Source organism: Leiobunum rupestre, chromosome 9 (assembly GCF_980474605.1).
Source record: "Leiobunum rupestre chromosome 9, qqLeiRupe1.1.hap1, whole genome shotgun sequence".
Taxonomy (NCBI): domain Eukaryota; kingdom Metazoa; phylum Arthropoda; class Arachnida; order Opiliones; family Sclerosomatidae; genus Leiobunum; species Leiobunum rupestre.
The window spans coordinates 7,776,863-7,792,797 of NC_143392.1; the positions used below are offsets into that span (position 1 = coordinate 7,776,863).

General features: G+C 42.1%; 1 protein-coding gene across 1 annotated transcript in view; it reads right to left on the reverse strand.

The window, feature by feature from the left end:
* LOC149926406 (fat-like cadherin-related tumor suppressor homolog) overlaps positions 1-15,935 on the reverse strand; it is a 108,645-nt gene that overhangs the window by 25,599 nt on the left and 67,111 nt on the right. The window contains exons 27-33 of the mRNA XM_090159486.1: positions 14,545-14,698; positions 11,353-11,483; positions 10,328-10,469; positions 8,030-8,166; positions 3,458-3,635; positions 3,272-3,388; positions 489-637 (exon numbers count right to left, since the gene is read on the reverse strand). Of these exons, the coding sequence (XP_090015612.1) occupies positions 489-637; positions 3,272-3,388; positions 3,458-3,635; positions 8,030-8,166; positions 10,328-10,469; positions 11,353-11,483; positions 14,545-14,698 (1,008 nt within the window). The remainder of the gene's footprint in view (positions 1-488; positions 638-3,271; positions 3,389-3,457; positions 3,636-8,029; positions 8,167-10,327; positions 10,470-11,352; positions 11,484-14,544; positions 14,699-15,935) is intronic.

A 15,935-nucleotide genomic window follows, 5' to 3' on the forward strand; every position in this document is an offset into this window, starting at 1 on the left:
TTAAAACGTTCGAATTTTCTTATACCTTTATTTTTGCAAGCAAAATGGCTTTTTAATGTGCCTTTTAAACTATTTAGTAGTCTGCATCGCTGCCCAAAATTTAATGTCAAAGTTAAAAATATCCCGAAATGTATTCAGAAACAATAAATAAAAATAATTGAACGTTTCGGGTTACGTTAATGCGTTTCCGCCGTTTAAAAAACTACCGCAGCGACACCTCAAGGACCGACTTCAAACTAAAGAATTTTATTAGAGAAAGGTAAAAAATGGCTTCTAAAAACACTTAGCTACGCTATCATTAAAATGGGGTTTGCTTATTGGTTGACGGTGAACGTAGGATATTTTACGACGTAAAACGTTAAAACCTTTTCAGTTCATTTTTCAATCGTGTACCTTTGCGTTTACGTTTCAATATTTTTTCCGTACGTGTGCTGAAGGCTTTAAGGTTTCAAACTTTAACCCAAAGCCAAGTAAGAACTGAGCTTTACCTTGATATTGATGACGTAATCGCTGAGACTGGCGGTGGGCAAGAAGACTTTGAGTAAGGGCGAGGGTTCCAGGAAGACAGGAGTTTGCGACTTGGCCACGATGATCAACGCTTGGCTTTCCTTGTCGATATCCGGGATTTCTTCCAAGTCTTCGAGTAAAGAAAAATGGACATTGATTAAAAAGGGGTTGCATCGTTTGAGTCTAGCGCCAAAAAGTGGACGTCGCCAGTTTGATCAAACCAAGAACGGAAACACTGCCATCATGGTTATTTGTATATTTGTACTCACAAGGAGACGACCCGAGGTATAACGCAACAATTTTGTTGAAACTCGGGGATTTGGTAGAGCTTCATGTTACTTGAAAAACCCTAAAGGGAAATGTCTCCGTAGGCAACCGTTTGGCCATTGCAAACAAAAATGATTCGAAATTGATTAAATTTGTTACAGGGGGTACCCATAAAATTGGTCAGATTCCCATGTTATATTCAAAGGGAAAATTTCCATTTTGTGTGGTCAAAAACATTTTTGGTTGTCATGGCCAAACGGTTGCCTATGGAGACATTTCCCTTAAGGGTTTTTCAAGTAACATGAACGTCAACTAAACCCCCGTATTTATATAAAATTTTACGGCGTAATTGATAAAATTGTTTTTTGGCTTTGACAAAATTGTTTTTTGGCTTTGACTAAATCGCCACTCAGAAGGTTTATATTTTTAACATAGCTAAGGTACCCTACGTGATGTGAGTATATTTCGAAATATAACAATATTATAGATGGAATATTTACACAAGAAATATGAGATATCACTGTTTCAGTGTACACAATGTTGTCTTTAAAAATTTTAACGATAAATGAGTAACGTTTCGTACTCATCTCTAAGTAATTCAAAACTAGACCAAACTTCGCCGATATTACTCAAAAGGGGGGAAAGTGTGTCAGTACGGTATAATGTTTAATGAAAGCTTGTCGCCCAGTAAAAAGAGTGGTTGGGAGAGGGGGTTAAAAATATTTATCCGCCCCAGCGCCGCCGAGTGAGGCGTTTTAGAAAGTATGTCTACGGCGAGGGGGAAAGAACTCGCTGAAAATGTGTACACCAGATTACAAATTTCAAGAGATTACTTAAAAAATTACAGATTACCAAAAGTTACGCGGGATTACATATTTCGAGTAATCCAAATAATATTATTAGATATTATTATGAGATTACGCGAGATTACTGAAGATTACTAGAGATTACTAGAGATTACGCGACATTACTGGAGATTACTGATATTATGCGAGATTACTGAAGATTACTAGAGATTACGCGACATTACTGGAGACTACTGAGATTACGAGATATTACTGAAGATTACTAGAGATTACGCGAAATTACTGGAGATTACTGATATTACGCGACATTACTGGAGATTACTGAGATTACGCGACATTACTGGAGATTACTGATGTACGCGAGATTACTGAAGATTACTAGAGATTACGCGACATTACTGGAGATTACTGATGTACGCGAGATTACTGAAGATTACTAGAGATTACGCGACATTACTGGAGATTACTGATGTACGCGAGATTACTGAAGATTACTAGAGATTACGCGACATTACTGATGTACGCGAGATTACTGAAGATTACTAGAGATTACGCGACATTACTGGAGATTACTGATGTACGCGAGATTACTGAAGATTACTAGAGATTACGCGACATTACTGGAGATTACTGATGTACGCGAGATTACTGAAGATTACTAGAGATTACGCGACATTACTGGAGATTACTGATGTACGCGAGATTACTGAAGATTACTAGAGATTACGCGACATTACTGGAGATTACTGATATTTCGCGATATTACTAGAGATTAATTAAGATTACTGATATTTCATTTGATTCATGATGATTACTGGATATTTCGTTTGATTCATTATGATTACTGGATATTTCGTTTGATTCATTATGATTACTGGATATTACTGATATTACGCGAGATTCAAAGATATTACGTAATCGCAATTCATTATGATTACTTGATAATTATTACTGATATTACACGAGATTCAAAGAGATTATGTCATCGCAATTCATTATGATTACTGGATAATTATTACTGATATTACACGAGATTCAAAGAGATTACGTCATCGCAATTCATTATGATTACTAGAGATTACTGATTACGGATTTTACCTGAGATTATATTGGAATTACGGATTTTACTCGAGATAATTATGGAATTAGAGATATTACTATTTTCTCCTGGAATTACCGAGGGATTACGTAACGAGTGTACACCAGATTACTCAAGTTATTTCCCCCTCGGCCTAAGGGCGAGTAAATCGAAGAGATAAAATCGCGCCAGACCATAGACTAAATATATCGTTGCTAGTACTATTCCATCTAGTAGGCTATGTAGTCTATTGTGAGACTAGCTCTCGGTAAATATTTTAAGGGCGCAAAGGTAGAGTTGACACACTTTTGTATCTTGCTAGGTGATAGGGAAATGGTCAGAGTCGTAGCTAGGGGCTGGCCAGACGGGCGGCTGCCATGGGCGTAACCTTCAAAGAGGCGCACTTTGCAGACCCACAGCCTGTAGGCTACTTTAATTAATTACACTTTCAAAGTTATTGTGTCATTTCTCTTCCTAGAAAATAAGTATTGGGGGGCGCAAAATTCAAATCTTGCCAGAGGCGCTCATGACCCTAGCTACGACGCTGGAAATGGTGCCAATGGAGATTTGGCGAATCCACCGTTTGGGAGCGAAACAAAGTCTGTATATTTACCAAAATAGTAAGGAACGGTACTCGGTACCGCGTGAACCTGTAAGAAATACAAAGACTTATCCAAATTTGTGGCATCCGTGTTCAGACGAAGCTCTCCTGTTTCGCTAAGTGTGAAATCTAAACATTAAAAGTTTTGATATGTTCATATCATTTTTCTTTTAAGATTCAGTTTGGTTCCTTCGGTACCTTTCTGCGTTCCGATCAGCATATATTTGACTGAAATGCCAGGCGGATTCATCGCGGCTAAATTCAATTTCGAGTTGGCCAGCGCGTTATCTGGAATTTGAACTTTATAAACAGACCGCGTGAAGAGAGACGGCTGCACCTGTCCGTTTCCGGAGCATTTTCCGACGTGGAAAGTCACCTGCGAAAACAAACATTTTTTAATATCCTATCACTCAAGTCGGGTGCGAAAAAAATATTTTTAATCTCTCGCAGTTTTTTCTTTAGATTATCGATTCAGCCTAAATATTAATTCCAATTGGCCTCAGGAGAATCTTCTCTCGGTACAATCGAGAACGCAAAAAAATAATTAAGAACTATGTACGATAATATTATCCCATGCTGCCATACTTCTCAGAATGGAAACGCCTTAAAAATCTGTCTATAGCGCCATCTGGAAAATTAAAAAGTGGGATATTTTTCCACGTTTTGATTGACGATTCAAAAACGGAAAGATAATTTTTTAATTTGCATTCGCTAACTGAAGTGTTATACTTCCTAATTATAAAATTATAATAATAACAATCAATAATAATAATAAATTATAATTTGTAGACTCAATATTTCACAAACTAAATGAAAATGTAGGCACTAGAGGGCGCCAGTCAATTCCTTGAGTTTGGAAAATATAACTTCATGGTGACAGGCTGCTGCTACATTCAATATTTTCATAGTTCGTAGCTACTTCTACGCTTTCTTGGTAAAATTGATAATTTTGATTTAAATGCAGGAAAGGTCAAGCTCTCATCATTGGGAGTTAAGAGCGCCAGAGAGCTTCAAAGTGTGGCCTACTAGCCCCTGGAAGTAGGCTGCAACAAGTGCAAAACCAAGCAGCAGGGAAATGCGAACATTAAGGTTTTTTGTTCGTGTGATAGGTAAAAAAAACTTTGTAAACAAATCTAGCCTATCTAGGTAACCAGCGTCAAACAGTAAACTTAAACAGTATTTAAAGTCCGTGCTGCTTCATTTTGGGCTTGTTGTAGCCTACTTCCAGGGGATAGTAGGCCACACTTTGAAGCTCTCTGGCGATCTTTTAACTCGTCGTAGGAAAATGGGAAACAAACAGGCATACTTCTCAACTCACCCCCTACAGTTCCTTAAAGGGAAAATAACCTGCAAAGCAGTCTTTATGGAAGACCCCATGATTTTTCAAATTACTGGCGCCAACACAAAATGTGGACGGCCTTGTGAGGACGACCAGCAATCCCCCAACGGGTGGTTGTCATACTTCCGCCACGGGTGTCCCGTCCCTATTCCCAAGCTTACCCCCGTTGACCAGTGGCATTTACACATATCTCACCCCTGATTAATAAATTAATTGCCTCATGTATACTAAAAAAATTTCCATTTGGGGTTAGCTATATAGTATGGTGACGACCTACCAAGCCATGCCCTTTCATTGATAACCCATCAAGTAGTACACATTTTTTTAAAGGTCCAATAAGATACATCGCTTAGTTTAAAAATAACTCGAGCTTAGGTCGGCCATTTTATTACTAATTGTTGATTATTGATGGACTACAAAATAAAACCAATTAGGTCAGAACAATAAGGCTAAAAATGTGTCAGCGGTAGAAGAAGGGGGAGCTTCAGAAAGCGACTGGAGCGAAAAGATTGCTGTCCGTCGGAAGCCAAAGGAGTTGGGGGAAAGGGGGAGCTTCAGAAAGCGACTGGAGGGAAAAGATTGCTGTCCGTCGGAAGCCAAAGGAGTTGGGGGAAAGGGGGAGCTTCGGAAAGCGACTGGAGGGAAAAGATTGCTGTCCGTCGGAAGCCAAAGGAGTTGGGGGAAAGGGGGAGCTTCGGAAAGCGACTGGAGGGAAAAGATTGCTGTCCGTCGGAAGCCAAAGGAGTTGGGGGAAAGGGGGAGCTTCAGAAAGCGACTGGAGGGAAAAGATTGCTGTCCGTCGGAAGCCAAAGGAGTTGGGGGAAAGGGGGAGCTTCGGAAAGCGACTCGAGAGAAAAGATTGCTGTCCGTCGGATGCCAAAGGAGTTGGGGGAAAGGGGGAGCTTCGGAAAGCGACTTGAGAGGAAAGATTTCTGTCCGTCGGAAGCCAACGGAGTTGGGGGAAAGGGGGAGCTTCGGAAAGCGACTCGAGAGAAAAGATTGCTGTCCGTCGGAAGCCAAAGGAGTTGGGAGAAAGGGGGAGCTTCAAAAAGCGACTGGAGCGAAAAGATTGCTGTCCGTCGGAAGCCAAAGGAGTTGGGGGAAAGGTGGAGCTTCGGAAAGCGACTGGAGGGAAAAGACTGCTGTCCGTCGGAAGCCAAAGGAGTTGGGGGATAGGGGGAGCTTCAGAAAGCGACTGGAGGGAAAAGCTTGCTGTCCGTCGGAAGCCAAAGGAGATGGGGGAAAGGGGGAGCTTCGGAAAGCGACTGGAGGGAAAAGATTGCTGTCCGTCGGAAGCCAAAGGAGTTGGGGGAAAGGGGGAGCTTCAGAAAGCGACTGGAGGGAAAAGATTGCTGTCCGTCGGAAGCCAAAGGAGTTGGGGGGAAGGGGGAGCTTCGGAAAGCGACTCGAGAGAAAAGATTGCTGTCCGTCGGAAGCCAAAGGAGTTGGGGGAAAGGGGGAGCTTCGGAAAGCGACTTGAGAGGAAAGATTTCTGTCCGTCGGAAGCCAAAGGAGTTGGGGGAAAGGGGGAGCTTCGGAAAGCGACTCGAAAGAAAAGATTGCTGTCCGTCGGAAGCCAAAGGAGTTGGGAGAAAGGGGGAGCTTCAAAAAGCGACTGGAGGGAAAAGATTGCTGTCCGTCGGAAGCCAAAGGAGTTGGGAGAAAAGGGGAGCTTCAGAAAGCGACTGGAGCGAAAAGATTGCTGTCCGTCGGAAGCCAAAGGAGTTGGGGGAAAGGGGGAGCTTCAGAAAGCGACTGGAGGGAAAAGATTGCTGTCCGTCGGAAGCCAAAGTAGTTGGGAAAAAGGGGGAGCTTCAAAAAGCGACTGGAGGGAAAAGATTGCTGTCCGTCGGAAGCCAAAGGAGTTGGGGGAAAGGGGGAGCTTCGGAAAGCGACTGGAGGGAAAAGATTGCTGTCCGTCGGAAGCCAAAGGAGTTGGGGGAAAGGGGGAGCTTCAGAAAGCGACTGGAGGGAAAAGATTGCTGTCCGTCGGAAGCCAAAGGAGTTGGGGGAAAGGGGGAGCTTCGGAAAGCGACTCGAGAGAAAAGATTGCTGTCCGTCGGAAGCCAAAGGAGTTGGGGGAAAGGGGGAGCTTCGGAAAGCGACTTGAGAGGAAAGATTTCTGTCCGTCGGTAGCCAAAGGAGTTGGGGGAAAGGGGGAGCTTCGGAAAGCGACTCGAGAGAAAAGATTGCTGTCCGTCGGAAGCCAAAGGAGTTGGGAGAAAGAGGGAGCTTCAAAAAGCGACTGGAGGGAAAAGATTGCTGTCCGTCGGAAGCCAAAGGAGTTGGGAAAAAAGGGGAGCTTCAGAAAGCGACTGGAGCGAAAAGATTGCTGTCCGTCGGAAGCCAAAGGAGTTGGGGGAAAGGGGGAGCTTCAGAAAGCGACTGGAGGGAAAAGATTGCTGTCCGTCGGAAGCCAAAGTAGTTGGGAAAAAGGGGGAGCTTCAAAAAGCGACTGGAGGGAAAAGATTGCTGTCCGTCGGAAGCCAAAGGAGTTGGGGGAAAGGGGGAGCTTCAGAAAGCGACTGGAGGGAAAAGATTGCTGTCCGTCGGAAGCCAAAGGAGTTGGGGGAAAGGGGGAGCTTCAGAAAGTGACTGGAGGGAAAAGACTGCTGTCCGTCGGAAGCCAAAGGAGTTGGGGGAAAGGGGGAGCTTCGGAAAGCGACTGGAGGGAAAAGATTGCTGTCCGTCGGAAGCCAAAGGAGTTGGGGGAAAGGGGGAGCTTCAGAAAGCGACTGGAGGGAAAAGATTGCTGTCCGTCGGAAGCCAAAGGAGTTGGGGGAAAGGGGGAGCTTCAGAAAGCGACTCGAGAGAAAAGATTGCTGTCCGTCGGAAGCCAAAGGATTTGGGGGAAAGGGGGAGCTCAGAAAGCGACTCGAGATAAAAGATTGCGGTATTAACACATAGGTCAAGTTTCAAATAAGATAAGCAATAGCAGGGTACAGATATTTCCGATTTTTATTTTGTTTTATCTTTGCCAAATAAATAGTAATCTTTGGTAAACTAAATTATTTCTCCCGCTTTTCTTTCTCTACTTGGGTTTAATTAATCTAAGCCTAATTAACCACTGGATTTGCAGCTCGCTCCGCTCAAGTCTTTGTTGAAAATGCCGTTTTCGGTTTTTGCGACGACCTAGTAAATACTATAGAATTTTTCATTTGCTCATTTTTTTTACTGTAAGCCTTCTTCCACGAAATTATTTGGTTCTTTTAGTTATAAATAAGCCAGAATTATTTTTTTCGGCGGTGGCCCTACCTGATCAAAACTAATTTTTTTCGGGGATAGCTTAACCCCGAAAACCCCCGATATTTTTCACCGAGCAAGACCCCGACTTATTTTTTTGCTTAACCCCGACCCCGACTTAATTTTGACCCCGTACGAACGCTAACTTCCTCTCAAGATAAATATAATAAACTTTCGATCTAACTTACCGTAATGCTGTCCACTATGGGAGGGGTCGTATGTGAAGTGGCCTTGATCCGTATAACGTACTCCGCGCCCTCTTTCAACTCTTTAATAACAATCACTTCTTTTCTGGTTTCATTCACTTTGAAAAATTCCTCTCCGCCTATTTTAATAAAACCAAGTAGGAAATTATTATGAAAGGACCAATAACTGTCATTCGAAAGTGAATATAGCGGGTGCTGCTTTTCCCCTTGAACCAGTAAGTACTTCCCCGTAACACGCCGGTGTATTGTAGGTTCGAGGAAATACACTGTGCCGTGAGTGGGAATTAATTTTCAATGCTCAGGGAGTGGGATTTATACAGGGGAGCCAGTGGTGATATGAAGGGGAATAGCTATTCGACGCAGACGTTGGACGATACACCAGGGGCTAAAATAAGGATTTTTTAAAACTGCCCAAAATAATTACGGCGAGCGATCCACTTTATACAAACTAAACCCCAAAACATTATTTCAATGAATTATAAAAGCAGTTGGAAGTTGGAACCTGGGAATTATTTTATTTTTTACCGCCAGAACTGCCCAAAAATTCCAGAACTGCCCACTATTTTAGGCCCTGCGATACACCCAGCCTGAAGTACCTTGAGGGGGAATCAATATTGGTCGCTCAAAGAGGGGGGAAATTAGACAGAGCCTGAGGTGCCATGAGGGGGAATGAATATTCGTCGCGCACAGAGGGGGGGAATTAGACAGAGCCTGAGGTGCCATGAGGGGGAATGAATATTGGTCGTGCAGAGAGGGGGGAAATTAGACAGAGCCTTAGGTGCCATGAGGGGGAATGAATATTGGTCGCACACAGAGGGGGGGGAATTAGACAGAGCCTGAGGTGCCATGAGGGGGAATGAATATTCGACGCGCACAGAGGGGTAAAATTAGACAGAGCCTGAGGTGCCAAGAGGGGGAATGAATATTCGACGCGCACAGAGGGGGGAAATTAGACAGAGCCTGAGGTGCCATTAGGGGGAATGAATATTCGTCGCGCACAGAGGGGGGGAATTAGACAGAGCCTGAGGTGCCATGAGGGGGAATGAATATTGGTCGTGCAGAGAGGGGGGAAATTAGACAGAGCCTTAGGTGCCATGAGGGAGAATGAATATTGGTCGCACACAGAGGGGGGGGGAATTAGACAGAGCCTGAGGTGCCATGAGGGGGAATGAATATTCGACGCGCACAGAGGGGTAAAATTAGACAGAGCCTGAGGTGCCAAGAGGGGGACTGAATATTCGACGCGCACAGAGGGGGGAAATTAGACAGAGCCTGAGGTGCCACGAGGGGGAATGAATATTCGACGCGCACAGAGGGGGGAAATAAGACAGAGCCTGAGAGCCATGAGGGGGAATGAATATTCGACGCGCACAGAGGGAGGAAATTAGCCAGAACCAGAGGAGCCATGAGGGGGGAATGAATATTCGACGCGCACAGAGGGAGGAAATTAGTCAGAGCCAGAGGTGCCATGAGGGGGAATGAATATTCGACGCGCACATAGGGAGGAAATTAGCCAGAACCAGAGGAGCCATGAGGGGGGAATGAATATTCGACGCGCACAGAGGGAGGAAATTAGTCAGAGCCAGAGGTGCCATGAGGGGGGAATGAATATTCGACGCGCACAGAGGGAGGAAATTAGTCAGAGCCAGAGGTGCCATGAGGGGGAATGAATATTCGACGCGCACAGAGGGGGGACTTACATCCTGAGTCAGAGGCTCCTTGAGTGGAATGAATATTGGACGTGCAAATAAGGGGTAAATATACAAGGAGCCAGAGGTGCCATGAGGGGGAATAAATATTTAACGCGCGGAGGGGATAGCTTACACACCGAGCCAAAAGAGGTTTCACGGGGGAAATTAATTTTGGACGCCAAAGGCTTGGGACTGAGACGCCGAGCCTGAGGCACCTTGAGGGGGAATTCCCACGAATATATTTGACGCGCGATAGAAGAACCTTTTTTGGCCAGTCAGAGACTAGGTTCCACCTTCGTTCGGTAATAATGTTTACATCCAAACCTCGCAATACCCCCTCGTGATATGGAAAGCGGAAGCTAGTCATAGGATCAACGCCGCACCCTGTATTTTCGTCAGCAAAAATCATAAATCTGCCTTCTGCTTATAAGCACTGACGTTTCTTATTGCCAAAAATGGGATCAATTTGCGTGTCTAGGGACGCCCCCTCGCCTTTTAACCCATCAGTGCCATCCTGGAGTTGCAATAGGATCGGACGAAATATAGCCGTTATAAACGAAAAAAAAACCCTGGATATATCCAGATTTACCCTGTATTTCAAAGGTGGCATCCCGGTTGGTTTTGAGTTCCAAAACGGCGGTTCCTGGCGGCGTCGAAGGCGCAACTTCGATAGACTGATCCCTCGTTGTAAAAAGCAGGCATATCTCCGAAGCTACGGCTTGAAATATGACCTGTTAGAAAACCGACGAAAGAAAAAAGGCATTTCTTTAGAAATCGCGTATTTTCTTTGGCTTTTTTTTATTTTTGCTTCCTAAGGAACGAATTTTCCCGTCTATTCATCAAATATATCAGGTCCTGAATTTCTATGGAAGTTCGCAACCGCGGGTTTTCTATTTTTAAGGAAAGCCACCGGTTTTTCCTTAGGCATGCCTCAAGACATCAGATATTTTTGTAATCTGAGAGTATTGTGTAACTTCAACTTTAGTAATATGGTAATTTGAAATTAAAAACAATTTTAATAAACAAACAAATTTTTGCCATAATTATTAGATTTGTGTATAATATGAATTACGAAAATATTATCTAATGATAACCAGAAGTAAATAATTCATCTATTTATGTCCGGCGTTCATTTAGATAGGGGTGTAGGGTATTAGAAGTTCGTAGGTTTGGCCATGGCTCCCATGTTTATATACATTTTTTAACTATAGGAAAACGTTTGGGTGATGTGCTATGACGTCATAGTGCCAAGTCCCTATTCAACTTTGTATTTCGTCTATGAAACGCGACTGGATTGTGGGTAAAATTTAAATGTACCTGATAAAATGTTTGGAGCGTAATAGTCACTCTGACTTGTTTATTTGTTTATAATTGTATTTGTATTTGTATTTATATTTATCGTAATTTTATTTTTGTGTGCGTTTTCCTGCCTTTAGTTTTGCTTTTGCACGATAGGTAGCGCCATGGAATGCGTAGATTTCTAATCAAACTTAAGCTTTACGGGAATTGCTACAGATTTAGCTCGTCCGCGATGAAACGGTAGTGAAATACCACTGCTATCTGGATGAATACTTCCTCGTAAGTGACGCGTAATATACTTTTGATATAAAGTACCTTAGTTATATCCTGATGTTTATCTTGGGTGGCTTTAACTTCTAAAACGTATGTTTGACCCGCGACCAATGGATCCGACAATTTGACCTCTCCAGTCGTATCATTCAGTTTGAAAAATTGCGAAGGTCCTCCTATCAGTAAACGAGAAAAAAGGTTAAATACATTGTATAAAATCTAAAACGGATTTCTTTCTAGTTGTGGATAATGAATGTGTTGGCACGATTTTAACCTTTGCTCCCAATCTCCCCTTCATGCTCGAACCACAATCTCCTTCCCCCTTAAGAAATTTATTCAGCCCGGTGTATCATTGGTTCCCCAACACTGACGTGATTGATGCGCACGCCTGTGACGTTTTTCCTCCCCCCCCCCAACCCATTCGTGCCAACAGAAAACTCGACCCTGATACCCGTGGACAGTGATGGGCACCGCTCCTCTTATTGTGAACGCTATTGTTATTATGAAAGAAATTGAGCGTCAAATTTTTTTTTTAAAAGAGCGCGAAACGAAAATGAGAGGAGCGCCAAATTCTGCGCTCAAAAAAAACGAAAAGAGAGAAGCGCCAATTTTACCACTCAAAGAAACGAAAAGAGAGGAGCACCGATTTAACCGCTCAAAAAAGAGCGAAAAGAGAGGAGCGCTTATTTTACCGCTCTTAAAAGAGAAAAGAGAGGAGCGCTTATTTTACCGCTCAAAAAACGAAAAGAGAGGAGCGCTTATTTCACCGCTGAAAAAAGAGCGAACAGAGAGGAGCACTTATTTTACCGCTCTTAAAAGAGAAAAGAGAGGAGCGCTTATTTTACCGCTCAAAAAAATGAAAAGAGAGGAGCGCTTATTTCACCGCTGAAAAAAGAGCGAAAAGAGAGGAGCACTTATTTTACCGCTCTTAAAAGAGAAAAGAGAGGAGCACTTATTTTACCGCTCTTAAAAGAGAAAAGAAAGGAGCGCTTATTTTACCGCTCAAAAAAACGAAAAGAGAGGAGCGCCTATTTCACCGCTGAAAAAAGAGCGAACAGAGAGGAGCGCTTATTTTACCGCTCTATAAAGAGCGAAAAGAGAGGAGCGCTTATTTTACCGTTCTATGAAGAGAGAAAAGAGAGGAGCGCTTATTTTACCGCACAAAAAAAGCGAAAAGAGAGGAGTGCTTATTTTACCGTTCTAAAAAGAGCGAAAAGAGAGGAGCGCTTATTTTACCGTTCTAAAAAGAGCGAAAAGAGATGAGCGCCGATTTTACCGCTCAAAAATTCGTGAGCGTGAGCGGATATTATGCTAGCGCAGCGGTTCCCAATTTTATTGTGCTATGGAACCCTCAATTATCGACCTAATTCTGGCGGAACCCCAACTCATTTTTTTTACTCATCTTAAACTCTTGACACAAACAAAGATGGCCGCGCTGCGAATTCTCGGAACCCCTGTGACCCTTTTACGGAACCCCAGGGTTCCGCGGAACACCTTTTGGGAACCACTGTGCTAGCGAGTGCGAGCGTTGAGTGAGCTGAGTGGCTCTTTGACGAAAATGCCCAACACTGCCACGGATCTTTTCAACATACTTATTCTCTCTAAGTATAAATAAATAAATTCTTGGTAAAAGTAAGTAAAATAAATTGCATCAAAGATTATCTTTTGTGGAGATCTTAAATCGATCCCGAACGGAGATTGATATTAAACGACTTTTTAGTTTAATTTAAAAATTGTCCTTTTTCCCCAGACACAAATGTCATTGACCTTTCCACCCGCGGTTCGGATTTCTATTCTTTTTTTATTTTGACAAATGAAACTTAAGATGAACTTTTGATTATTTTTATTTCTGACAAAAATTCCAAAAGAACATCCAAGTTCTTCTAAACCAAATCTCCGCAGGGTGCCAAATGTTTACGGAGTAATAAATATTGAAAGCTTTCCAATATATGAACAACAGGGAACGTTCCTCTAATATATTATTTCGAAAGATTTTTGACGTTACGAGTGTGCCATTTTTCCGTATTCTTGATAAACGTTCTTCCCATCGAACGCTTGGGCACCCTCACCAAATTCAATCTCACCTCAAAAGTGGCTCCTACTAAAAATACGTCTTTAAAGAGAGACCTTGTGAATGTCACGATTTATGTCCTTGCCGTTTTTTGCCAGATTAATTATTTTTTTTTAAATAAAGCTACGATAGGTATTATCAATTTTGTTTAGAGAAAGGTTTTTATTAATAGAGTAGTATCGGCGTGACGTATGTCGACGTCACCCATGCTTTTTCCTATAGATAAAAAACTGTCCTCAATTATGAAATACATTTTTGTGAAAATGGAGTAAGAAAATTCCATGGGGCTTGTTTTATTTTGTGAAAACAATTTAAAATCTGTTCAGATAACATTTCTAATTTAGACCCTTAAAGGCCTAGGTTTTCTTCTGCCTGTTTTCCTTTAAGTTTACTTCCCGCCGCGCAAATATCCTGGTGGTAGGCCAACGTGTTTTGGCAGAAGAAAACCTAGGCCTTTAAGTGTTTTATACCTTGTTACTTCAAATTAGCTTTTTTAGTCATACTTATTCAATATTATTAATTAGCACTTCTAAACATATTAAAAATTTAATTTTTTAATTTCTTTATTTTGCGGTCGAGATATGATTGACTTTTGCCTCTGGTTGGAGGCAATTTATTTGAGCGTTACTCTAACAATGCAGCGCGATGCCGACGGAGCCCTTACCCCATCTGGTTGAAGAAAACGTTACTTAACATTTAAGAGTAAAAATAAAATAAAATTATATTTAACTAAGCTCACTTCCCTTAGAAACGTTTCTATTCCTAAGACTATATGCTTATAATGACCTGTCACATATATATTTCGTATTGTAAATTAGTACTTGGAGCTATTTTTAAAATTACCAAACATTTTTTTCGGATTTCAAACTAATTCAACACGCCTTTGTCTAGACAGGGGTGTGGTTTTTCTTTCAGGGTGTTCTCTGTTGACCCGAATACATTCTGGTTTCGGATATTAGACACTTATGGAACAAAATTACAAACTTATGAAACGAGTAATGTAATATTTGCTATTCTAGAAAATCTCACTAATTAGCAGCTAAGTGAACAGCTCGTTATTTCTTTTAAAGTTAACCAGTTATTTTGATCCTAAACGCTCCATTCTGCTCGAAAATGAGCCCAGCTTGCCCAGCACCGCGTTATCCAGAACTTCGAACGACACGAACCTGTAATTTGGAAAATGGCGTTTTTTCCTCCAATAGTTTCAACGCTGAAAATTGTTTCTCCAACTTCTTTGCATTCTACAACGGCCACTTCGTATCGTGATTTAGTGAATATTGCGGTGAACGTTCTTTTGACCTCCACACCATAAAAGTGAACCTGGGCGAGATGAAAAAGGCGTGAAAGGTGATTTGACCACTTATATCGCAAAGGCTGGTTTTCATCAGTGCTAAAACGACGCAACGGTGAGAGTGGACTACAAAATTTTAGCGAGCGTAATAATGAATTTTTCTGTACGCGCGTAGAATCGTTCGTTCCAAAGTTGAGATTCCCGTCGATACGCCCGCTAATGGCAGCTAAGCATTAGCCTTAAGTTTAGTTTCCACTAGCGCACGCGTCATAGTGTGTTTTTCAGCTTTGGCAAGAAAAAAGGCTTTTAAGGTTGTAATAAAAATAACATTATGACGGGAGCTAGTGGAAATTAAGCATTCACCCTAAAGTTTAGTTTCCACTAGTGCGCGTAACGGTGCGATTCTGAGCTTTGACACGAAAAAAGGTTTTTGACAGTGTAACAGAAATAATAATATGACGGGAACTAGTGGAAATGAAGCATTAGACCTAAAGCTTAGTTTCCACTAGCGCGCGTGATGGTGTGATTCTGAGTTTTGACACGAAAAAAGGTTTTTGACAGTGTAATAGAAATAACATTATGACGGGAGCTAGTGGAAATTAAGCATTCACCCTAAAGTTTAGTTTCCACTAGTGCGCGTAACGAAGCGATTCTGAGCTTTGACACAAAAAAGGTTTTTGACAGTGTAACAGAAATAATAATATGACGGGAACTAGTGGAAATGAAGCTTAGTTTCCACTAGCGCGCGTAATGGTGCGATTCTGAGCTTTGACACGAAAAAAGGTTTTTGACAGTGTAATAGAAATAACTTTATGACGGGAGCTAGTGGAAATGAAGCATTAGACCTAAAGCTTAGTGTCCACTAGCGCTCGTAATAGTGCAATTCTGAACTTTGGCACGAACAGAGGTTTTTAAGCGTGGAATAGAATAGTGGGAACTAAGCTTTAAAGGGCCACATCATAATTTGAAAATTTCATTCCGGATTTTAGATAGCTCCTCCTCTTCTGTACTTTTCAATAGCTGATGCGACAAATTATATTGTCTTTTAAACCACCGCATTTTCAGAGACTAGCGGGTCAATCTAGCGATTCGGTGGCCCTTTCTCTAGCTTCAAGTCACTCAACTTCGACACGTACATGTATTTATGCACGTAATGAAAAATAAATTATACCGTGCGCTAGTAGAAACTAAGCTTTAAGAAAAAAAACTCATTTTATGCTTGGTTTCCACTAGCGCGTGTAACGGTGCGTCACCCAACTTTAGAAT